At 43.2% G+C, this 27,484-nt stretch overlaps 1 protein-coding gene across 1 annotated transcript in view; it reads right to left on the minus strand.

The window, feature by feature from the left end:
* The window catches only part of igsf21a (immunoglobin superfamily, member 21a), a 334,005-nt gene extending 307,962 nt beyond the window's left edge, over window positions 1-26,043 (minus strand). The window contains exon 1 of the mRNA XM_063216317.1: window positions 25,779-26,043. Coding sequence (XP_063072387.1) covers window positions 25,779-25,917 — 139 coding nt within the window. The 5' untranslated portion in view covers window positions 25,918-26,043. The remainder of the gene's footprint in view (window positions 1-25,778) is intronic.
* Window positions 26,044-27,484: the final 1,441 nt, after the last annotated feature.

Genomic DNA, 27,484 nt, shown 5'->3' on the forward strand with positions numbered 1-27,484 from the left:
AATAATAATAATAATAATATTAATAATATAATAATAATAATAATATCGGTTTTATATAGCGCTATTTACGGCACTCAAAGGTTCACTGCTCACTCTCTAAATGTTGAATCAACACTGTTAAAAAATGTGCTGATTGGGTATAGCTTGCCGCAGCGCGCCGTGTTGGACGAGATGACAGTGTCGGTAGCTAATTAAAGTGGATGAGCACTGTGAAAATTAATGATTGGTGAAGATCTGTCCCAGCAGCCGTCCACGTGGTAGGGGTTTCCACTTCTCCGCTAACGGAGACAAAGAGCTGTGCGTGTTTGCAGAGCTGAGCTGCCGATCGTGCTGCCTCTTGCCAAGAAAAAGACTGAGAGTGCCCCCTCTGTGTGGCATTAGCACATATTGTATGGCTGTTTTGTTTACAGAACAGAGAGAGAGAGAGAGAGAGAGAGAGGGAGAGTGAGAGAGAGTGAGAGAGAGAGAGAGTGAGAGAGAGAGAGAGAGAGAGAGAGAGAGAGAGAGAGAGAGAGAGAGAGAGAGAGAGAGAGAGAGAGAGAGAGAGAGAGACTGTGTGTGTACTGCAGAGTAAGTGATGGTGCATGATGAATAGCTTGGCTTTGATTTTGCAAATATCACCTCGAAAAACTGTACTTGGATAGAGAGCTTGAGACATGACAAACAATCCAATGAACCAATAACGTTTCATGCTTTTGAAAATTGAGACATTGGTAGGCAAAGATGTGCCATCCACCTACATTTACATATGTGCCTAATCCCAAAAGAAGACTTGGAAAAAAAGATTAGAACAAAAAGAATACTGGGAGGTGTGTCTCAGAGTCGCATGCGCAATTTTTCAGAATGTCACACAATTCTTAATGTGAAAGAATGGCCATCGAACAAAGGAGATATAAGACTAAATTAAAGAATGGCTCTGTCTTCAACATTAAAGAATGCCATTTGTTTTTTTCTACTTGCTTTACCATACATGTACTGTACAAAACAGGACACATACTCTATGCCATACATTACAGCGCAGTGGTAAGTAATGGAACATAAGCGATATGTGGGGAAAAAATTGCATTATCTCATAAAACACAGAGAGAGGAAAAATGTAGAGATACACAGGGCAGTCGACAAAGGGGGACAAAGGGGTATGTTGTCCCGAGCCCAGGGAGATAGGGGGGCCCAGAATTGGGCGCCCATTACATTGTATGTATTAAGTAGGGGGCCCTTTTGGATGACTTTGTCCTGGGCCCAGCAAAAGCTTGTCAGCGGCCCTGGAGATGCAAGAATAGTGTAGTAGAGAAATGAGCAGCAGCCCCTGACAGCAGGGGGAATGACAGCCAGAAGCCCCTGGTGATCATCCGAAAGCTGTGCAGAGCCATCCCCTCCCTGGGTTGCTGAGCTATCATCGACCTCCTCCCTCCCCCCCCTGCAAAATAACCCAGCTAGCTCCTTCCTCCTAATAAAATCTCTTTGTCTTTGGTAACCACTATTCCCCCTCGCACACTGGTCCCAGAGTCCCCTGCTTACACTTACATCTGCACCCTCTTCTTCTTCTTCTTCATCTCTTCTTCGCCAAGTCACCCCCTTCTGTCGTTTCGACTCGCTCCCTCTGCCGTTTGCGTTCTTGTAATTGGCCCGATGTCTTACGCTTTGACGGAGCCTGCCAATATGCAGTACAAATTGCTAATCTGCCAATGTCACGTTCTGACAACACCACACACACACACACACACACACACACACACACACACACACACACACACACACACACACACACGTAGGGGTGGGCGATATGGCAAAAAAGTTGTATCACGATATTTTAACATGAAATCACGATTTCGATTTTTTTATCACGATCTTCCATCCAAAAAATAAAAACAACAAAAAACAACTTTCATATACTTGCAATTTGTAATTTGCAGTCAATAAAATGTTAACACACTGATGACACTCTCATAAAGTGTACAATTGGAATACAATAATGTAAAGAGTAAAGTGAAGACAACAACAAAAGTGAGAAAACGTCACTCTGATACTGATAATAAACATCCTCACTGCAAGACGATCTATACGATTTCTCCACTTTGGCAGATTCGAGACGATCTTTTACTCAATATCGCGATTCACGATATAATATCGTCATATCGCCCACCCCTACACACACACACACACACACACACACACACACACACACACGCACACGCGCGTGCACACACACACACTTGCCATACATACACACTTGCTCTCATTCATTCAAGTCTGAAATATCTACAGCATTACCATAATACAATTTTTTGAGGGCATTAACATATTGTAACCTTGGCTAAGTCTGTCAGAGGTAATCATGGACTGGCAGGCAGGAGACTGGTGGAGCGGGGTGGGGGTGGGGGTTAGAAGTTGACATCTCTTTGGGGTGGGTGGGGTGGAGACACTAAAGGCTGGAGAATCTCTTCCATCTTGACCGGCAGAATAATTGACAAGGTTAATACAGGTCTGTTTGTTGTGTAGTCAATTGGCTTCTTTCTTTATCTGCTTTCATTCCTGACCTATGAAGTCTATAATCAGGTACATTGATTGAGCTTAGATGAGTTCTTTCTACTCTTCTTTCTCTTTATATACATATGTCTATTATTATGGAATTTAGACGTAGGATATACATGCCTTTAATCGTTGCTCTCTCTCTCTCTTATTATGTTCACCTTTTCGCTCTGTTGTGCTGTCATTCATCGAAACCCTTTGCAGTACCGTTTTTCCTGAGACCTTGTAGCTGTGGGTAATGAGGACATGGGGCGTTTAAAAGGTCTACAACAACCATGAAGACTTGTTTGTTTGATTGTTTTTGTTTATTCTGAGATCGCCTGAGTCAGATGTTGCCTGTTTTGCTCCCAAGCCTACCTTGAAAACATGCAGGGTTCACCAACCTTACCATCACTAATGAAAGACGCGGATGCTGTACAACTGCTGTAGCAGTTGCATATATCAATTGTGAAATTGTGTTTAATCACATGTACAAGTACAAGTACTAGGTTCACAGTACTGCAATAGCAACTTTCATAAATAGATATGACACAAGAAAGCTAATGCCATCACGCTAACAAACATAAAAGGTGCACAGTTCATTCTAATATTAGAAATCATTTCACTAAGTAGATCATAATTATTTAGAGCGGATAATCCAACTTTAGCCATTTTAGAAAATTTTGAAATACTTCAAAATTACCTCTTTGTGATTACAGTGTCCCCCCCCTTCAGAGGGTCTTGATTATTGTGGACATATATGCCCTTGATTTGTATCTTATATTAAGGCACTTAAATAATCATCATGACCATTAATTCATCAGACCAGCCATTCAAGAAACCACTATAAGGTAATCAGTCTAAATTTGTCTTCCTTCTTAGTTTTGCAATATCAAACATATAACCAGAATTGTTTTATTGTTTCCTATGATGGCACACATGGATTTTAATCACAAACAGCAGACGGAAATTGAGTTTGATTTCATTTAGGAATCTCTCATGAATTTCACTTTCATGTTTGAGCTGATCATTCTGAATTTTCCCCATCTGTACTAATATTGTGCTTAAACAGGACGAAACACCGTATTGACTTGTTAAACTCTACATCTACGGTATAATGTTCATGTGAAGGCTTATAGACCTACATCATAAAAAAACAAACTGGGTTCCGATCCCAAAAAGCCCAAAAAGCAAACTGGGTTCCGATCAACTTACCTACCAACCTTTTACAGAGTCGCATGTATGAAACAAAAACTTGCCTTTCCCATTTTATGCCAGAAGAACAAACCCTGTTATAAAGCCAGTGTGCTGACAAGATCAGGTTAGTATCGGGTTACAGTACGGAAAATATTTTATATAACAAATCTACAGCCAACCTCTAAGAGAGCGGATTCCAATTACCCCAAGTCTTGGGTCGGACTGATGAGCTAATTAGCGCTAGCAACCATTTTAAGTGCAGCAGAACAAGAAACAATATAAAACTCCGACTTCTTGCTCTCTGAAGCAGAGGTTCCCGTCTTCTCTTGATATATAATTAGATGTAAGTCCATGCGCTTGGGGTTTAGACTCTGAACATTTTGCACTCTCTTGCCTTGGCACGGCACATCACACTGTCCAAGGTTATGAAATTTATTAGGCCTGCGGTTTGACTTCCGCCAAACACAAAGGAACGTCGAGCATTAGGTAGGAGTGGTGTTCTGCCTTGAAGTGATAACAGATGTCTACCTCTACCCTCCACCGGCTGCTCATTAACTTTCAATGTAGAAAAGCCAACTCCACTTACACTGTTGGCTGTCAGGAGTCCTATAAATTGATTCTGCTCTCCAATTCTCTCTCTTATCTCCAATCGGAGTTTGTAGAAATCCATGCATAAATCACATGCGCAGAAATAATGTGAATACAAACACATAAATAATGTGAATATGCTAGACCGTCTGCACATAATACAAGATATACATAATGTAAGGGATGTATACACACTAGTAATTGATTTAAGTTTCCTAGTTATGGATGTTGCATGTGAATTCTTCCACTTGAAGCATTTTAATGTTGTCATGAATGGAAGCATTCCTCAACTTCCTGGAGTTCACAATTATGTACAGTCATGGAATATGATACACAATCCTACACAAACATGTTCTGAGAGGACCTTCAACGTTAATTAACTGTAATAGCATTGGTGAAGATAATTTTAAACATAATCCTTTTGTTGTTGTTGGTGGTGGTGGTTTTGCCTGTGTCACTTTTTTGAAGCATGAAGGAAAATAGTCATTTTACTCTTGCACTAAACACTCACACACACACACACACTGAATGTGACTCACTGACCTCTGCTCCATTGCCCTACAACATACGTAACTGAAATAGTCTACATTTTAGCATTGAAAGATGACTAGTTCTGTTTGAATCTCATCAGCGGCTTAGCAGTTTGCCCTCTGTGACATAAAGATAGCTACCGGACACAAAGTGGTTAGCTCAAAACATCACTATTCATTTCCTTTACATTTTGCGTCGACGTGTTTACAGTGCTGGATGTACTATTGTAAACATAGCTAACAGTCAGGAGAGATCTTCATCAATGCTATGGACATCCCAGATTTGCTACATTATTTATGCTTTCTGATTCACATCAGTGGGAAACGTGGGCATGAATATTCAGTGGAAATGCTCCAGGGCTTGTCGCGATACAGTAAATATAGCTGCAGATACAGAAATCTTTCCCTTCCATGTGCTTCCTTGTCCTGCCTGCCTGCTGTTTGGTTAGTTACCGCTCCAATGTTGTCGGTAGCTAAATGCCATGTGCACCGGACCATGCAAGAGACAAATGTGGGGACTCTGTTTCTGTGCCTGTGTTTCTGACGGAGGTGGTCAACTTCCAAACACATTACACCTAAAAAGTCTTATCTCAAGAGTATAAGCTACATAAAACTCGTGCTCCTTGTCATCAATACCACTTTTGAAATACTCTATTATGCATTAGAATCATAACCCAGAGAATAAAAGAAAGAAAATCGCTATCATCTAATTTTCATAATTGGAATTAATATTGTATGACAGCACACTCAGCCGATGAAGCAATTCGGAACAGCACTTTTGCTATTAGGCAAGGGACATTCTAACCTGATCTTACTAAAACTAATTTCATTCAAACAGAGGGCATGCAATGGCCACATGGAGGTATGATACTGGTATGAGGGGTGAGCTCTGTTTGAGTTTGAAATGTGAGTCTGATTTTACCCAGTCGCTAATGTATGGTTGCGACATGTAATCTACTCTCTCCCCCATTATGCTATATTGGCCCTTTGTCTGGTAACAAGAATAAGCTTTTCTCAGAGGACCCAACCGAGGCATGGGGTGGAGGGAAATGTAAATGTAACTGTAACTTTGCCTGTGACGAGTCAAGCTAGAGGCCTTCAAAGAACAGCTGAATGGATGAAGGAAATTTATTTTTTACGGTACACCCTGTTTTAAATTAGCGGATCTCATTACAGTTCTAAGAAATAGTAAGGTGCTAATTGATTTTCATCCCTTGCCGAAGAAGTGCACAGCGCTAGATACTGTACAGCACACAGAATTTTGTTTTTGTAATACTTGCAGCTGCTCTTTTTAACCCGCCCACCACTACCCCCTCCCCGCATTTTTACACAAACACAAGACCAATTAATTTTAGCAACCCGACAAATGTGGCGGCAGACACGAGCCATTTTTAGCAACCTATAACATATTCCACGACAGAGCTAAATATGGCCTTTCCCAGGGAGCGCAGTGACTCTGCAGCATATCCATGCAGGATAGTGTTTTGTGCAGTATAAGGACCCTGTTCATGGCACATGGCATCCTATAATCTGCACCATGGAATTATGTTTTCACACATACCCTCATAAGCAGCAACACGAAGGCAAGATGGACTGGAAGCGAAGAGCGAGAAAAAAAAAAACTTTTTGCACGATACTTGTTAATAGTCTCTGGGGTCACATTTAATTTTATACTTCTATTTCTCAGTTCCGTGCATGACAGATTGTGTGAGCATGTATGTGATGATGGGTGTGTGTTTTTCATGCTGTGCGTGCATGTGTATATGTGTGGGTGCTTATGAATCTGTGTGTTTGCATGCAGATGTGTGAATGTTTATGCATGCGAGCGTGTGTGAGCTGCTATATTACAGTAATAGTGTGTGTGTGTGTGTGTGTGTGTGTGTGTGTGTGTGTGTGTGTGTGTGTGTGTGTGTGTGTGTGTGTGTGTGTGTGTGTGTGTGTGTGTGTGTGTGTGCATGTGTGTGCCCGTGTGTGCCCGTGTGTGTGTGTGACAGGCAAACACACAAGCGCAGCAAACTCCTCTGCAAACAAGCCTGAAGATCCTCCATCCCCATTGGGAAATAAAGCTGCTGCATGCTCATCTCCAGGGAAGAAAGTTGGTGCGCGTGATGGGAAATAATCTGTTGTCAGAAAAATGTGCAGCCCACACAATCCTTTCCCGCCTCCACGCCGCTCTCGCCTGTCCAACCTGACGTCAGCTCACGGATTATAGGCTGTTTTACCCCCCGTCACCATCCCCAGCTCTCTCTCTCTCTCTCTCTCTCTCTCTCTCTCTCTCTCTCTCTCTCTCTCTCGCCCTCTCTATCCCCTCCTCGCTCTCTACATCTCTTTGCTCCCCGCCTCTTAATCTGAAAGTGGCTCCTGTTATGGAAACAAGCCTCCTCTTCAGAGTATGTAGGGCAGGGAGGAACGTGTACAGTCTGAGCCCCTTTTGGTGTGACACTATCCACTATCATCACCACCATTTCAGTAAGACATTACTCAGTAGTTTCCATCCTTGATGTCCCAACAGGTTTGGGAGCATATGTGTCCAATATGGAAGAAGACTGTGCTCGGACAGAAACGACACATCTTGCAAAGAATTGCAACTCTCAAAAGAATGGGTAAAGATTCATCAGAATGATGCCAAAATAGGCCCTGCCGTGGCCAACCGGTAGGGCACTCGGCTGCCATGCGCCCGACCCGGGCTCAATTCCCTGCCGTGGTCTCCCCATCTCTCTCCCCATTTGCTTCCTGTCCACCTCTCAAACTGTCCTGTCAAATAAAGTCGTAAAAGACCAAAACAAAATGATGAATGATGCCAAAATAACCCTTTCCCTGTGATTTCAGGAACATCAAGTCAACAGTTCTTTAATTAAAGAACCATTTGACGCTGATTTGAGGCATAGCCCATTATTAGTTATTGAATAGACATTTCTATTGTGGAGAATCTCTCACATACACTCTCAGAAATAATGAACGGTATAACAGTAATAAACAGAACTCTTCGCTGTGGCAGTACCCTCAAGGGGAGTACCATTGCGTCGCTTGGGTGGTACCTCAAAAAAGAGGTGACAGATGCACATTGGTCGACATTTCAAGAAACTAAACGCACCTCTTTTTTGGGGTACCAATCAAGCGACGCAATGGTACTCCCCTTGAGGGTACTGCCACAGCGACGAGTTCTGTACCTTTATTTCTGAGAGTGTACTGTACATAAAATAATGGTTTAACACAGACTCCTCACGTTCCATAGATAAAAAAAAACATTACAGCACCTTTATGTCCTTAGAGTGTAGCTAACATGAGGCGCTTCCCTATGTGCCACGGGCTAAACACTTCAGATGCTCGTTCAGGTCAGGCAGAGAGCGAGCAGCAGCTCCAGAGAAACACGACCGCTGAGACCTCCTTTTATCCGACTACGCGACCCTTGCTTCCTTGGATGTAACTTCTCCTCTTAAAGACGCTAATGTGACACCATCTCTCTTGTACAGGCGTGGGAGGAACGTTCGACTGCATTAAGTATGTAGAAAAGCAAACAACTCACATGGAAAAAAAACAACATGCGTTCACATAAACACATTTACAGGGGTCAAAGGTCTTCAAGAAGGGAAAAAAATAATAATGGGCACAAGAATGGAGGAATGTGAGGATTTCAAAAGGAGGTGAGGGAGATGCATGGACCAGAGAAGAAAAGCAAGTCCCATCGGCGTTGCCAAGTCTACGTGATGGAGATGAATGCCTCTACCGACGGTGTTAACAAGAGCGCCGGGAGCCCGAGGACCCTGGGAAATCAATGCGGGAGGGCATGCAAAGCGTATGACGGGCAGGCCGCCTCCCTCGCTTAACCGTGAGCGATTCAAATGGAATTCTTTATTATTACAGAAGGTAAGGAGATGTTTGCGGCGAGGACCAGGCAATCACACGGCTTCCACGGCTGCCACTGTGCGCATGAATATTTTCTACCGCCTGTAAACTTGCCCTTCGTTCGTCGGCATGCAATTCACCTTTACCTTTTTCTTCTGCTCTCTCTCTCTCTCTCTCTCTCTCTCTCTCTCTCTCTCTCTCTCTCTCTCTCTCACACACACACACACACACACACACACACACACACACACACACACACACACACACACACACACACACACACACACACACACACACACACACACAATCAGTATGGAAGAATAAAAGCATGGAAGAACAGATGCATCTCCAGACACATCATCTCGTATTTGACATACTTTATAAATGGTAATGAAATCTGTGCTGATGTTTTATTATGTGCATCTCAAAACCAGGCGGTGCAGACGCAGGCCTGCTCTGCTCTGCTGAAATGGAGGTCAGGACGACACCAAACAAATCCACTTCTCCTCTGCGTACACTACAGACAGCCCACCCAGCGCTTGACGCGCTTTTCATGCAAAAAAGCAAGAAGGCAGAGTTGGGGACAGGGGGGAATGTCAAAATAAGCTACCCTGATGCAATACCCCTAAAACTCTGTTCAAGCACCTCAGACAGGCAGCGAGGTAAGTGCAGGGTTGCCAGATGAGGCTGATGATTTCCAGCCCAAAAAATGCTCAAAACCCGTCTAGAAGCACAAAATCCTGCCCAATTCTATTGATTTCAATGGCAAAAATTGGGCGTTTTTTGTTAATTGCATTTTAACCCGCACACGGCCACACGGCCATCCTAAGCAGCCCAATTGGGCGGGAAACAGCCCAATTTGGCAACACTGGGTAAGTGTTGCCCACTGCTATGCTTGGGCATGTGGGCTCTTGTGCTCTCAACAGTCTGCCTGTGCACAAATAACATTCACAGACCTACGACGTTGTGTGCATACTCTCCACACCGAACCGCATAGCAGCGTATAGTCATTGCATGTGACTAGAACAGGGGATGATGAGAGGGGTAGATGTTATTACACAGTGTGTTTAAACATGATAGGGAAATCACATAATCCATATACAGTGAAGGACACAACATGACAAAAACGTGTGCAAGGTGACTGCTGGGTGACTGGACTAAAGGGTATTGTGGATGGTGTGTGTGTGTGTGTGTGTGTGTGTGTGTGTGTGTGTGTGTGTGTGTGTGTGTGTGTGTGTGTGTGCGTATGTGTGTGCGCACGCCCGCGCACGTGTGTGTGTGTGTGTGTGTGTGTGTGTGCGTGTGTGTGTGCATCTTAGCACGCACAGTGGGAATTGTTTACAAGGCCTGTCAGAGTGAGACTGATTATGACACTTAGTAAGTCCCTCATAAAGTGGGGTGGCCGACTGGTCATGGCTCAAAGTCAGCCACCTCCGAGTGACGCCATTGTCGGAAGGACGCCCAGGGGGGAAGTAGGCGTCGGTATTCGAGGACACACTGCCCCAGCCTGTCTCTTATCTCTCCATTTCATCTCCACTTGCCATTTGGACACGTACTCTCAGAGCCATGAAGACAGTTATATGGGAGAATCGCCCACAGCAGGAACAATTTTAGGAAAGGGCAAGACAAATTCATTCTACCACTTGCTGAAGTCCAGAGCTGAATGTTTCACCTGTTCCAATAGGCCAGCTTTCTGCCGAGGAGAGAAATAAAGGAGAAAAGTGTTTTACACCCTGCGATGGCTGTTCATTTTTCCAATTGATAAACATTGTGATAGGCTACATATGACACATACGATACATATACTGTAATGCAGTGCAGCCATTTTCCAGGTGAGTCAACAGATATGACTATCCTCTATTGATGTGCTATATTTGAAAAGCTGAAAACAACCAGCAATGGGAACCTTTATTAATGTATCCAAATGTTTTCCATGCATTACCGAGGACAAACACTGACGTGCTTGAAAATCCACCCTTGTTTCTTGGTGTTTAAATAAGGTCTCCATGTCCCCAGACAGATGGGTACTCCACGTATATCTCCAGTGGTTAGAGTGCAGATTTATTTCATCGCAACATTAAATTACAATGCCACCATACTCCTCTTCCTCACGATAAAGCAGCAAGAGAAAACATTGTGGCATTGATGCGAATATTAAATCAGCCTTCGGAAAGAGATTTGTGGTGGTGAGCCGGAGACATCTGTCCATGACCAGAATACACGTTGTATCATACACCGTGTGGAAAAAAGCGTTTGTGCATTATTTACAACAAAATGTGAACAAGTCCTGTAATCCAACCGTGTAAGAGATATATGCCGTTATGTTCATTTTACATGAAACAACTGCTTGCCTTATGTAAAATCACAACAAATAAATATGGATAAGTTGTTTCTGTTACCACCTCTAAAGCAGTTTTTCTCAAACTTTTTCAGACCGAGGACCACTTTGTCCCCCCAAAAATGTTCAGGGACCACCTGTCAACTGAATTGACTGTTGAGGGGTGCTAATTTGACACTGCTAATTTCCATGCAGACCACTCCGTTTTTGTTCACATTACAATTGCATTATTGTGGTGAAAATGTGACTTCAGCTATGTTTAGCTTTGTAATTGTTACAGTTATAGCCTACTGCTAGCTTGTCTAGGAAAAGTAGAAATTGCCTTGCGGACCACCTGAGCACTGTCGCGGACCACCAGTGGTCCCCGGACCACACTTTGAGAATCATTGCTCTAAAGGAAAGCTCTGTGTGGCTGAGTAGTAGGGCGTACGGTAGCTTCTTGTGCTCTGACCACGCACTAGTAAGTCACGACCTTTGTGTGACCCCATGCACCCAGCACAACATCTATTCACACTCCTTCCATCAGGGAAAAGATGAAGAGTTCAGATGCAAAAGCCCCTAACTCCATTTCTGAAGACCTGCCCTTCTATAAGAACCCTGTTGTTGGTTTGGTTTACATTTATGTACTTGATAATACATATAAATAGTTATATTACATAAATAAAATAAAACATATGCCATTTTGATAGCTTTGTATTAAATAAAAATGAAGTAAGATTATTTTCTGAAAAGGCACTTAGGGGGTTTTGCATCTGAACTCTTCAGATACAGCAGCATCCCATGCAACACCACACGTTTTAGGGACAGCACCTATACCCACAAGCCATTCGCTACTTGAACCTGAACTTGCACTAGCACTTTACAGCCACCCCACTGCCTGGCATTTCTACCTCTGCCTACCTTGCACTATGTAGCCTACTGTATTATGTCTTATTGCACTTTTCAATGTTTATTGTATGCGTAATTCCCTGTTTATTTATGGCCCCTCTTGTTTTCTTGTCTTTGTCTTAGCTATATGTATTTGTGTTGTTAAATGTACAAGCAAACCAAAGACATTCCTAGCAACTGTATGTTATACTGTTGATTTGGCTATAATAAACTTGAACTTGAACTTGAACTTGAACTTGCCTTGATGATATTCGTATGAGGATGCATCTGATGCTGATACAGGGTCAAATAATATACTGCATGAGTGTATACATCACACTCACAAAGATTGACCCACGGCCCACTGGAGAGCAGTTGTGTTGAAATGTGAGTTATTAAGCACATGTTTCAGAAGCTACCTACACTGTAGGGGTGGGAGATGTGGCAAAAATGTCATATCACGATTTTTTTTACATGAAATCTCAATTTTGATATTTTTTATCACGATTTTCCATCGAAAAAAATAAAAACAACAAAAAAAATTTAAAATTAAATTGTAATAATTATTTAAGAGGCAATAGCATGCAACTTAGTTGGACAGATTTCTGGCCAGAAACACCAGCCTGTCAGTATGTTCTGGCTTCAAGGAAGCTCAAAGGCACGTCACTATTGCCTCAATTAAATCTTGATTGAAATCACGATTTCGATATCACGATTAAATCACGATTTTCAATTATTTTCGATTAATTCTGCAGCCCTATTTCATATACTTGACATTTGTAATTTGCAGTTAATAAAATGTTTTAACACTGACACTCTCATGAAGTACACAATTGGAATACAATCATTTAAAGAAGAAAAGTGAAGACAACAACGCAAGCAAGTAGACATCCCTCTGATACTGATAGTAAACATCCTCACTGCAAGACTATCGATTTCTCCATTTTGCCGGAATCTTTTACTCAATATCATGATTCACGATTTAATATCGTCATATCGCCCACCCCTACTACACTCTGCTGTTTTTAAATTCCATTTGTATAATGCCACTACCTGCAAAACCAACCCATGCATCATTCACATCTATTCACCTTAGATATGGGTGAGTGAGCCTTGTTTTTCATTTGTATTTTTTTCTCTCCAGAGCAGCAGTTAATGAACAGGCAAAGTAATAAAAAAACACTAAGAAGAAAAAGTGAAAAGTGAAGGGAAAACTGAGGAGAAAAGTGAATCAGTTCCATACTTTTGGCTGCAAGTGACTCAGCAACATCCGGACATTCCCAACAATGTGACAACCACAGCCCACCCCCTTCCTCATTACCAAGCCATTAAAAATCATCCATGCACACATTGAGACAGCCGGAAGTCAGAGGGTAGGCCTACACCCAGTCCACTCGTCATCCAGAACTGCCTTTTTAAGCCGCTTTCTGACCTTGGAGCGTGGCCCAGCCAGCACAGAGGTACCAAGAGCTGCATTATTTTTCTGGTTCTGGATTATTTTTGGCTGTGGTATTCCTTAGCCCCCAACGATTCTCCACCAATCCACCCTCCGCCACCACCCCGAAAAAAAAAGATTGCTCATTTGGGTCTTTTGACTCCACCCCAATACGGATTTGTTTCAGAGGGCGTCTGTTCATCAGAATATGCTAATGGAATTTCTGTCTGCTGTCTGAAACGTTTCAGTTGGTCCCAAAACATCCAAAGCACAGAGCAGGGCCAGCTTTTTAACCACACAGCAAAAAACAGATGTGACACATGAAGCCTCTTGAGGCTGCAGTAACTCAGACACTGTACGTCTGTTGACAGGCCCATATTGGCTAGTTGGAACTTCAGCGCGATGAAAGATTAAGATGCACACATGAAGGAGGCGGCCCGAAGTTCACATATAACTTATTTACATGCAGAAACTACGCTGATGATGATTACAGCATATTGGATCTTTACAAGAAACGAGCATGGCAGATGGGAGTTAAGCGGAGAAGGAGGTAGAAATGAGAGAGAGAGAGAGAGAGAGAGAGAGAGAGAGAGAGAGAGAGACAGAGAGAGACAGACAGAGACAGAGACAGAGAGAGAGAAGGAACGTATACTGTATGGACGTGTATGTGTATTGCTTTACAGACTGGGAGCGTTTCTGTTTTTTTTTGTTTTTTTTTTCGCCAATAATCTGCATGCATAATACATTTAGAACATCGGTATGCATGAACATTGGTATGCAGCACGGCAAGTGATAAACGATCATTAACTGGCTGACAAGCGAGGTCTCTTCTCCATCCAAGAAAACGAGTTAACAGGCAGCTTGTTGGCCCTGTCTAATCCTGCCTCTGCTTCTGCCTCTGTCTGTGGCTGTGGCTGTGTGGCTGTGGCTGTGTGGCTGTGGTTGTGTGGATCTGGGATGGGAATCATGTGGGGATGATGCAGCTGCAATAGATGATAAAACTCTAAGTGCCCCGAGGCCCCGATACATCTTCCTCCTCTTCCTCTTCCTCTTCCTCAGCCTCCCACTTTAACGCCACTCAGCTGCTGCTCAGTCTCCTCGGCACCACTACAGTAAGCCAGTGGTCTACTGCCACACAAGACATACTGTAGTGTAGGAGACAACTCACTCCATTAGATTGCACGGTGTGGAAATCTTACTTAGTGTAGAGGGGGAAAACACACAAACACCCTGCAGACAGTGTTGCCAGATTGGGCTCTTTCCCACCCAATTGGGCTGCTTAGGATGGCTGTGTGGCTGTGTGCGGGTTAAAATGCAATTAGCAGAAAAAACCAGACCAATTTTTGCCATTGAAATCTATAGAATTGGGCAGGATTTTGTGCTTCTAGGCGGGTTTTGAGCATTTTTTGGGCTGGAAATCATCAGCCTCATCTGGCAACCCTGCCTGCAGACCTCATCTCTCTGTCTCTGTCTTTCTGTTTACTATCTCTCTCCTTGTTTCTCGTTCTCTCTCTTTCTCTCTCTGTCTGTTAACACACAGACGTGCACGCAGCACACACGCGTGCACACACACACACACACACACACACACACACACACACACACACACACACACACACACACACACACACACACACACACACACACACACACACACACACACACACACACACACAAGGCTGACTACAGAACTGTACAGACTCGCTACCCCACTATAACTACCATGGATATCACAATGATCTGTGTCTATCTCCAGATAAAGGTAGTGCTCTATTTTATGTACTCTCTCCTTTAAATTTGTCTATCTATGACACCCATATACACCTGACATGGATGTAACTGTCTCTGACTATTGTGTTCAGAGCCTGCCATGGGGTACCTCATCATAATACTTGCTGTTCATTTTGTGTATCTTCTGAACAAAGGTAGAAATAATATGCCAGGGAACAGACCCATTCATATCATCCAGGGTATCTTTTGTTATCTCCAGAGAAAAAGAGTGATTGTATTGTGCCACTAAATTATCACCGGATGTCACATAGACTGCATACGTAAGCAAGTGTTCAAAACGGTCCCGAATCACAAATGCGCAATTTTTTGACAGACAATAATAATGACTTAACTGCACCCACTTTGAGGGCAAAAAAAATCTATCTACTATCTTTTGGTTGCATTTTGGGAAAGAGAAACCCAAACCGCTGAATTAGTTCTGAAGTGGAATATATCTGGTGCTGGTGGTGATATAAAACTTTTATATTATGCTGGTAAAAAGCAACCCCCACGCCCCAACCCTCCACCACTCAACCCCACTTCCAATGTCGAAACCACAAAATTGTCCTTAGCACTGATTCGCAATAAAAACTCTGGCTTGGAAAAAGAGCACTGTCAATGAGTAGACTTTTTGGACACTGATAACAAAGCAGAGAGGGGCAGATGAAATCACGACTACAGTATACCCCCCTAATTCCCAATTCCAAATTATTTTCTTTTTCCTTTTTATTGCTTTATGTAAGTGTGTCAGGAAGCCAGAGGAATGGCAGTTGGCTGAAGGCAAGTACTGATACCTTAGCCCCCTCATCCCCACCCCCACCCCCATCCCTATCCACTTCCATCTACCCTGACTTCCTATGACTCGGGCCCAGCTGTCACAGGCAGACGGGGACAGAGGCGAGGCAAGCCGCACATTATCTCCTGCACAAAGCGCTTTAACTCCACCAAATACGCATGCGAGTGGCAGACCGCCCCTTGCGAACCAGCTTTGTGACGAGGCTGAAATGAACCATCAAATACTGCCCAGCTATCTCCTCTCATGACAATGCAACGTGTGTTTGTGTCGTTTGTATGCGGTGTATGTCTGTGTCTGCGTCTGCATATAGGCGGTCCGTGTTCTGTGTGTGGAACGTGGTGGTGGGTGATTGGGTGGGTGGAGGAGGGGTGGGACGTTATCAAATCCACCAACCAATCAAGACAGTCAAGTTCATAATCAGAAGCTCTGAGCTGAGATGAGGTTAATGCTACGAGACTGCACAGACTGTCTATCAAAGATACGTGTTGCTAAGGATTAGTGGGGCGGACAACTTGAACTAATGAGAGAAGACAACAACAAACAGCATTGTAAAATGCACATTTTGATGGATGTTGTGCCACTGCCTGATACAGTGATGAAATGAACTGTAAATAGCCTAGCATAGTCGAATACTGACTGCTTCATAAACATGTCCATGAATGCATCTTCCACTTAAAGATGGTTGGTGAATATTGCACTGCAGTCCAACTGTTTTTACTTGTTGCCATGGGCTGAGCTATGTTCTCTTTCTCTCTCTCTCTCTCTCTGTTTCTGTTTCTGTCTCTCTCTCTCTCTCTCTCTCTCTCTCTCTCTCTCTCTCTCTCTCTCTCTCTCACACACACACACACACACACACACACATAAGCATGCACACGCTCGTAGACATCATCTCTCTCACACACCGCACTCACATATAACAGGAGAGGAGCGACAGAAAGAAAGAAAGAAAGAGGCCTCAGTATTCCTGATGAGTTCCTTGACCCTGACTCACAACAGCCACAATGGCTGGAATCGAGATTACCCTCACCCCTGCCCTGGAAGCAAGACACACTCCCATGACCTCCAAGTCCTGCCTCTGCCATCCTCTCCATTTCCTCTCTGGTAACCCCATCCTAAAAACCCCAGTAAAAAGCAGCTCTGCAAATGATGCCTTTGGGGTAGGCCCGGCTAGACTGAAAATGATATTCTTCCGAAGTGATGTGATCATACCTTAGTGCAATATCTGGTAGCAGTACTCAGCTCACGAGATATTAGGTTGACAGGCTAAGTGGATATATCGTAGGTGGTAAATCAAATCACACCATTCCAGTCCAGTCTGAGTGAGCTGGTGCACCAAATGCAGCTTTCCACCGCACAAGAAACAGTGACCTCCACAAACCAAACTTGTAACACACACTTCAAGGTATTAAGTACTGAATGGGTATATTGGTAGCCAGCCTGATCTCTCAGAATTCCGTGGAATCGACACGGATCTTAGGGACATGAAATTGTTTTCCGTGATGGACACACGGAAGTGCTTTCTATATTCCCATTTGACAAAATCTGTGAAACTGAAACTGATTTCAGTTTGCATGGTTAGAGAAAAAGACATGGCATTGTGGAATTGTAAACCAAGATCATTCTGCTCTTTGATTTGTGTGCTACGACCCTTAATTTACATAAAGCCAACCAAAAAACAACAAGGAACATTGAAAGCGACAGAGGAAGGTAGGGTTGAGCAGGCCTACAAATATTACATTTGTCTAGCTTGCTGCTGTGGTAAGAGTTTTCATTAGGTCTTCAAAGACATTGATTGCGGGTATTGGCGTGTGTTCGGATGAAACGAAAGTTCACGCTTCAAAGGTCAATACCTTGAGCCATTCCTTCAGCAAACTGCACAATCAATAACTGCTTAAAAACTGAGTGTACACCTTGTTTTCAGGGAGAGTGATATCTAAAAGGAGATTGAGGAAGACAATGAGGACAGGATGGATTTGTGAAGGATTATGGACAGGTCATTAAAGCTGCCCCACGCTGCCCTCTGTAGCCCCTTAATGCACGCCGTACCTCCTGTGGCACGCTGTAATAGACACTGAAAGTTAACTACTATAGTACTACACTACTATGACAGTGTACGGGGCCTTTAGTAATACATTAAGACTTGGTCATTGCCATTCTGGTAACAGTTAATTTATAATGCCGTGTCTTAAGAGGTTAAACCTGGAACACTGGCAGTAAAAATAGTGTCAATTAGGGCTGTGACGATACACACAACTCACGATTCGGTTCGTATCACGATTTTTGACCTACGGTTCGATACACCCCACGATTTCTGAAATGTATCTCCACTGGAGTTTGGAAATACTATCACATCAAATCATATGGTTGTTTACTGGACTAATGGGTAATAAAACTTTGAAAGGGCGTATCGCGATACTGCCTCCTTGTATCACGATACAGTATCGTGACTCTGTGTATCACGATATCTCGGTTCGATACAATATCGTTACAGCTCTAGTGTCAATGCATTTCAGGTCAGTATAAAATCCGCCCAGGGAGACAGCATGCAAAACACGCTTACTACATGAGCATCACATCAAGACAACAAGTAGAAGCTTCGTTTATTGTGATGAATGCCAGATGTTGAGGGCACAAGACAGCACTACTACAATTGAAATGCATGACAGGTTTCCATCCTTACTGTCAAGTCTTCAAAGATGTGTAGCATCAGCATGCCGAACTAGAAAATCACTCAGCCAGGTTGAAGCATCTCAAAACGTCCACAAGTCACTGCTGCATATCCATCTCAGCAACAAGACCCCCCCAAGTTTATATATGGGTCAGTGGGCAACAGCTGCAGATGGTACTACACCGACAGACTACAGATGTACATGTATACAGTAGTACTTGCTAATGGTGTTCAAATATCTGACATCTGTATGCCGCACACCGTAACTTGTTTATATTTGTTGTTTTTTTTCTTTCTTTCTGTGTAAATGTGGCAACTTAAATAACATGTAAACTGAAAATACAAGAGGAGGTAGCCGGCACATGCGCGGTACATGTGGTGAAATAACGCAACGCTGGGAAACTGATGCATTATATTCTCCACTTCTATCTGTCACAGCGAGCGCAAATGGTCTGAGGTGCATTTCTGGAAAGCGTATGCTAACTATGTTAGCTACTTTGTTGGTTGTAATGCAATTTCCCATTGGCAACTACCGAAGTTGCTAACTACGCTTTCCAGAAATGCATCCCAGATGATTCAGAAAATTATTTATAGCCTATTGTTGTGCATCCACTTGTGGTCCTCCCATTTCCCATGCCACAAGAGCCTCCTTCAAAATAATTGAACAAAGGGAATCAGAAATCCATGCGAATTACAACCTCCGTGATTACACTGCTGTGATAGAGTGGTTTAGGGTGGCACAAAAGCTCCGCAACGGTAATTAATTGAATAGGTTCCTATGTTATTTTCACTATGCACTGTTTAGGTGAATAATAAGGGTGAATGGCTGATTTCAGGGGATTGCTACATGAGCATATGTTAACCAAACAAACAAAGGGACTGAAATATACAAGACTAAAGACCTGATACTATAGTTAGAGAACACAGAGATCCATCGGTAATACTTTACTTAACGGATCGCTAATAAGGTGGTAATTTCATGTTAATTTCATAGTTATTTCAGGGTAATAACTGTTTGTTTTTAGTAACAACAGCAAAATAACCATACAGTTTCCAGTGCATTGTGGTGACACCCTGATGACTCGCAGCACGGTGACACTTTGTTGACACACACACACACACACACACACACACACACACACACACACACACACACACACACACACACACACACACACACACACACACACACACAATGCACTGGAAACTGTATGGTTATTTTGCTGTTGTTACTAAAAACAAACAGTTATTATCCTGAAATAACTATGAAATAACTATGAAATCAACACGAAATGATCACCTTATTAGCGATCCGTAAAGTGAAGTGTTACCAATCCATCATTTCTCATTTCGCCACTGTATTTGGCGTCCTTGTACTCCTCCACACTTTGACCCTGAACAATACTAGGAAATTTAAACTAGAACGAATCAAGGATGGTTGTTAGGAGTTGAGGATGCCAGTTAAAGGCCAAATGGTATTTCGGGGGGGAGGGGATGGACTTTGGGTGGATGCGCTCGCAGAAATTCCAGAAACGTTTGAATGTAGCCCTCATTATGTATTGTAGTCCTCCATGTTTAATTGGCTCGAACAAACGCTCGGGATTATTCACAAGTGTGATGATGAGTCTCACCCGCAGATGAATTTCTCCACATACAGAATGGTCCCACTTTCGGAGAATGATGTCTTATTATTAGCCTAACAACACAGGCCTCTTTCAAATGTCAAAACAGTTTAATCCTGTGACAGGAATTCCTTGCTTCCTGGATATCTCCAGCAAACACTTGCACTGATGTGTCAGTGTTTGACAGTGATGCAACAAGCCGTGCGTGCATGGATTGATTTGGCAATCCGCAGACGCATCGAGGCAGTGCCATTGGAACAGCAAAGGCACACCTCTGTGTATTGTTCAGCCTCTGTGCAACACTGCCCTTGACCGTGATTCGCCGCGACTTCATTGTCTGAGGGCGGTGGTCGCGGATATCACACTAATGCAATGGCTCCCCTTGAACAGCCACTAGACAAAGTGATTCCACCAGTAACACACAAACACACGCACACACACACACACACACGCACACACACACACACACACACACACACACACACACACACACACACTGCTCACATAATGATAATGTCTCCAGATGCCTCTCTTTTAGCACCGCGGCCACAAACAGACAGCCAGCACAACGTCTCCTCCAGAGGCGAACCACTGGTGCGGTAACTGTATAGGATAATACATAAAACCTTTAACAACTAAGACATAACACACTCTTTCCTATTGCCTCCCTTTATTGTCCTTCCGTATCCCTCCCACTGAATAGCACTCCCTCACTGTAGGCTACTGTACGTTTACGAGTTGAACTGTTGGGATAGTTATAGACTTTTTATTGTTGACAGAAATTGAAATTGTTTTCTAACGTCATAAAGAGTTTTGGTATCTCCCTGGATGGGCACGCTACACTGGTCAGGGGCGCTATTTTGAGGTATAATGGGAGACATCGAGAATCGTTGTAAGAAACGTGTGTGCAGCGGTGTGACAGGAAGTTATTTTGATTACACACTTTGGCAGAAGGAGAGTTACCATGGAAATAAACACCTCAGTAAACACAAGCGATCAACAAACAAGAAGGGGGGGGGGGGCGCACACATGATTAATCGTGACAACAATGTGCTAACTTTATCAGCCCTGCGCAGGAATGCATCAAACACGCATACAGTCACATTTGGCATTTGAGAAGAGCAGGATCCCTCCTGATGAGACTAAGCCAAAGCTCTGATCGCCTTCCAGTGTCACGTCCTTGGGGGTCAAGGCACAGTTAAAGGGACACTGTGCAGGAAATGGTCGAAAAAGGTACTGCAACTATGTTGAAACTGGGCTACCTAGTGCCAAATTTGATCTTTACATGAAAGTTTACGAAGTAATAAACAAATATTTTCTAGTATGGTCCAAGTACAGTCATTTTTGCAGCTAAAAATGACTATTTTTGGAAATTCAAAATGGCGGACCATGGAGAAGATCCCCCTTTTCATGTATGAAAAGTGCAATTTTTCAAGTCATAATGAATACTTAGAATTTGATGCTGGTGGTAAGTATTCATGAAAAGGGTAACATTATTAAATGGGCAGCATGAATTCTGGAAATAAACAACTACAAATCTCACACAGTGTGCCTTTAAGGCCTGAGGGGGCCAAGAGCAGGGGAGTTTTAAGGGTGGGGTGAGAACAGCACAGTAAATGTTGAAGTGTTAATTCATCACTTTGAGAGATGGTTTTATATTATCTTCTAGGTTGTATTTGGTCCCAGAGTACTCTCTTGGTGTTGAATTAACCCCTAATCTTTTTATCTTGAGGAGTAAGCTGTGGCATGGTGACAATTTCCGGGCATCACCGCAGGGAACACTCAAGATTTTTTTTTATGATTCCCCTAAAACTCTTCCAGCTCCATATAGAAATTGAGTATATGGTCCGTTAACTTTTATAATGGAAGCTAAGCTAACAGATGCATGCGGGGAGCATGACCACATCAATGCCACACAAGAAGGGAATGCAGAACAGCGCCACTTAAAAGCATCCGAATCATATTTCATCCTCCTAATTGAAGATTACCCCCTCAAAACCCAAGCAGCTCTTTTTGAAATTGAGATTTATTGGACCGTTAGATCCAAAATCACTGGCGTTCCAGCAGTTGGCTTTTAAGATGTGAGCTCAACAAAGAGTGGTGTCTCGGGAATTGTGTATTCTCAGTTCTTCTGCCTGTTCCTGTGAAGGAGCGGGGTGTGAAGAATCCAGGACCATATGGGATGGTGATAGACATACAAAGTACCATGGTCTGTGCTTGTGGTTGTAGTGGACGAATGTCAGAGAAATATGAGCCAGGACCAAAAAGGGGAGCAAATTGCTGCATAGGTTGCTGCGAAAAAAAAAAACCTGTTTGGATGCCAAGGCGGGAGTCATTTTAGCTTTGGTATAGATACTTTGTCTGACCATGATGGATCAAGAGAAACAGATCTCCTTGGAGAAGGAAATGGAATTAAATCTCCAGGGAGCCTGACTCACTACGGGAGCCAATTTTCTCTGGGATGGCCGAGGGTCTAGTGACAGGTGTAAATGGGTAAAAAATTAAGTGGAAAAGCCTTTCTACTGTCTTTGACTTATAGCCACTCCGTGCTTGCCAATGGAACAAGTTGGCTCTGAATGTAAACTCCCACAACGTGCTGTCAAATATCTAACCATTCCATTCCAAACCAGGTAAACCAGTTGTATTCAGAACACATGATGATCCTATAATTTCAACAATGCTAACACTTTGCCTGTAAGTGTTTAACACTGCCTCAAAATGAGCAAAAGCAAACACAACATGCAGTGACTTCCATTGTTATCGTCTGGGTTGCTTCTAAATTATTTAATCATCATGTGAAATGCAAAAGTGCTGCTTAAACGATTTGCATGTGGGTCATGGCTCAGTATAGAAGACTATTTATGTTTGTGTTTTACATTGTCTACACACTTACACCAAAGCCGTATCTAGGACTGTGGTTGATATGGCATTGTATGGGGAAGGTGAGAAAGTAATTTGCACCTTAACTCAAGTAACAAATATTGACATATTGTGTGATTCAGGCTCAGATGAATGGTATAACGTTTTTGGTAGGCTGGTGGGCTATGCATTAATTCTGTCCAATATTCTAACAATGGAAATGGAAAAAAAGTTTATGTGAAAACAATTTGACCACCATTCCATTTATTTGCTGCAGCATGACCTCTATGCTGTCTATCCTATTTTGTACTGTACGTTGCTTTGGATAAAAGTGTCTGCTTAATGCGACACAATGTGACGTAATGTAATTTCAGTGCTCCATAGTATATCCTGCACTGGGCAACCTAAATGAGTTAACAACGAACATCCCGGAAAAAGTCTTTGAAACTCGAGGAGCACCTTGATTGACGGCGAGGCTACTGAAGCAGAACGGAACATCAGGCCTAATCACTGAGCCCTGAAGATGTGCAAGTAGACATACTGTACTGTGCACAATCGATGGAGAGGAATTGATCACCAGGTGTTTTCAAATCGTGACAAAAAGAAAAACATCTCGCAGCACAGATGCTCCTCATCAGCTACTCGCTTTGCTACCCAGTTCCGCACAAACTCCAGAAGGAAGAGGGTGGTCCTTTGGTCTCTTCTGCTCTATCTGCTGTCCATGGTGCTGAAAAGCACCCCCCCCCCCACTCACACCTCCCCAACACACACACAGATATGCACAGAAAGCCTGAGAAGAGGCAAGGCTCACTCTGTGAATCGATTCTGCACCTCCTCATCTGTCACCGGGCCAAGAAGGAGTTTCTCACTCCACATATGAGTGGAGAAAAAGACCACTTGAGGTTGAGGAGGGAGTACAATGTAATTTGGCCAAAGCAGTTTTTTTTTCAGAGGCAGCTGAGTGGGTAAAGGCTGCACTAAGACCCCAAGATCTCTCTTTCAGCTGATTCACTTAGAGCAGAGCAGTCTCCGGATGACCAAGGACCTAACTAACACCCTTTGTTTGGTGGTGTGCAATTTCTCAATAATCACCATTGCCTTTCCACGGCTGACTTATGGTTGTGTAAAAGACAACGTTTTCTCTGAAACGTTGAAAGTCAGTGATTTCTGGAATGAATTGTCTCATTGTCTTTCTCTAAGTATGCATATAAAAGCTGTTCCAACATTTACTACTGCACGACTATTAGGCCTACTAAGTGGGCAAGAGGTAATACTATGCTTACTTTATGCATTAGATTACAAGATTAAAATGACAATGAATATGAGTCATCGAGTCAGCCCAGTCTTCAAGCTGGTAGCCTATCCATGAATGCCAGCTGAGGAGTCACGGGAGAAGGCAATACATAGCCTAATTGAAATGAACCATGCCGGCAGCTAGTCTAAGTTTAAATAGCCTAATATAAATCAATTTAGCCTAACATTATAATGCCCAATCATTGCTTGTGAGTTGGCATTCTGTTGTCAATGAAATGCAAAATGAGGTAGGCCTATGTTACCTACTTTTCACAGTTTTTTTTTTTGCCGATTCCTTCGGTTATGTTAGGCTATGGGAAGAACAGCAGGGGAATGGTAACCACAGGACTTACCACATCACATCACTGATTCACGCTCGGCTTAAATGCCATCATGAGATTACCGCATGAGGAGATGCTGCAGTTTCAACGAAGCAGGCAAGCAGCTGGGAGGGCACAAGCATGAGTAACCACAGCGTGTCTGTTGTCACTCTGAATGTTGCTACCTGAGACTGTCAATCATCTCGTGGTCGCGCGTGAAAGCTCTCCTCTGTGCTCGAGACCAGTGAGTGGCTAGAATGAAGGGTGGTGATGAGGGGCGGAGGGCATTCTATTGAGAGAATACACAAGTGTTTCCCAGAAAACTTTGCGTGAAAGTATTGTGCCATTATGAACCATGTCTTTTATCAGCATTTGGCGAACGGAATGGGGGTATGCTACACGTGAAAACCTGCTCTCCCTATATTGTGGTTATTAGTCATGTTGTGTTAGTTGCACTGAAGAGTCACTTGTGTGAGTTCAGGGGGAAACCAGCATTGCTAGTTGCAATGTGCAGCGTACATCATCCAAGCCATCCAAGCAGGGATGCTGGGTTAGACCACATTAAGCACTGGCATGTTGATGGGTTTCAGAACGACAAGGGCTGCATCCAAAGTCTCCTCTCCGCCTCGCTGCCCTCCATTCTCCCTCTATGTAACCCAAAATCGTTTCTGATTATTCTCCCTGACATATTCTGCTAATATAACGTCTGCAGAAAATGCATGATCACTGCAAAGAACACTCGCTCCCTTTTCTCAGCCTTTGCCCTTTCGTCTCTCCTGTCCTCCCCAATTTTACCATCTCTATAAACGTATCTTGGCATCATATCTTGTATGACGGACAGTCTACAAAGGGCTGTTGATTTAATAACAGATTCACTCAACCTTCACTTTACATACTGGAAGTTAACGTCAGCCGATTTGATGAAAGATGCAGTTAACGTTAGTTGGCCAAACAAACCCCGTTTCTCTCGTTGTCGGTGTCGACAGCACGGAGAGCAGGAAGGTAAACCCGAGAATACCAATGATATGAGACTGCGAAACGATGTCCGTAGGAATGAGCAAGTGCATTCCCCGCAGGTTGCGGACTGCTAAAAAAATGTCTGGCGATTAGTGTGTCTGTAGTGCAAAGCTGTATTACTCACCAACGGCTAAATCCAGTAGATTCGTGCACAAGAGAAAGCACAAAGACAAGACGGTCATCTTTCCCATATTTGACAATAAATCCCAAACTCCATAAGCGTTTACATGTTCTCCGGTTCTTGACTGCGTAATCCACACCATTCCAAAGGTAACAGCTCGGGTGGTCCCCACAAACTGTTCATGGTGCAGTTCAAGTATAGCCGAAATATAAGTTCGAAATTAATAGGCTACACACTTCAACAGGCGCAACAAGGACGAACTGGCAGTGTGAAGACAGCGGTATTTGGATGAATATCCTGTAAAATAAAATATTTATCTTCCCAACAACCGTAGAACCACCGCTTTGCAAAGCAGCGGCAGCAGTCGAGGATTAGAAAAACAGATATAGAATTGGATGAAAATCTATGCTCTTCACTCAGTGCGCGCTCTCTCTCTCTCTCTCTCTCTCTCTCTCTCTCTCTCTCTCTCTCTCTCTCTCTCCCGCCCTCCAGACTCAGACGCACGCACAGTCACTCCTCATCACTCGCTCTTTATTTCACACAATTTTCCTTAATCCCACCCTGGCTCCAAACCCTTCCCCTCTAATTCTGTCCACTAAGCCGATTTATTTCTGCCGGATTTTGTTTTTCGTCAGTGAAAAGGTTTTTAAAGATCATTATAACTATATACTACATATACAGCGGTGCCATATACACAACACCACCATCCGTGAACCTGGAAAGATCACGCTTAGTAACGGTAGCCGGGCTTGAACTGAGCATCATTATAAGACAGTGCGCATCGTCCACCGCATGCGCTATATGATGGTTACAGGAAATGAAGACATGATGTATATTTTATGCATTTACTTTATTTAGTATTCCCACAAATGTCATTTGAATATGCTCAGCGTCTGATGCCTCAGGGCTCAATGCTCATCGTGAGCATTTAGTTGAGGACAGTTAATCATTCTCTCCAGCGCCTTGGCTAGTGACTGGGTTAATGCAATTCCAATAACAGAAGGAGGAGGGGAACGTTGCACATGCGTTTTCATACAACTTGGATGTAGCCATAATTCCCATGAGTGGCGACTGGACCAAAAAAGCAATGTGGTCTGTATGGTGAACACAAGACAAGTCTTAATTTAGACTAATGACTTTATTATTTATTAAGTATGGCACATCACAATCATTAGCACAGTATTCACTGCTGTGAAGTCTCAACTTCTCTCAGTGGTAGAGCGCGATTTGGTCCTGCTTCACTACTTTCCCATTTGGCATTAGGACATTTGCATATTCATTTTGTGTTGTTTGTTTATGAGCTGGAAAGTGTATTTTCTTCTCTTTCGCACACATGCGGTAATGCACAGATGCTCAGAGATAGAAGCACATGATTTGAATTATTTAAAAGTAGGCCTACTGTACATTGGGCATTGTGTTATTTGCCTTAGCATGAGTAGATTTCATTCCATATGGCAGGAAATCTGAGGCCGGAACATCAAGTTGCACCTCAATGATGAGGAATATTGAAGAACTGGAAAGATTACTTCCCTGCTCACGGTCACAAATAAATTTGTTTTCCTTGCTTATTCTAAACAGTTGTGAAAAGAAGTTTTACTGACACTGTTTCAATCACAGGCCACCATACATCTCTTCCATGAGTATTACATCAACAACATGCTGCTCCAGGGTATGATCTTATCCCTGTCTGGATTGGAAACTCTCTGCAC

Source organism: Engraulis encrasicolus, chromosome 14 (assembly GCF_034702125.1).
Source record: "Engraulis encrasicolus isolate BLACKSEA-1 chromosome 14, IST_EnEncr_1.0, whole genome shotgun sequence".
Taxonomy (NCBI): Eukaryota; Metazoa; Chordata; class Actinopteri; order Clupeiformes; family Engraulidae; genus Engraulis; species Engraulis encrasicolus.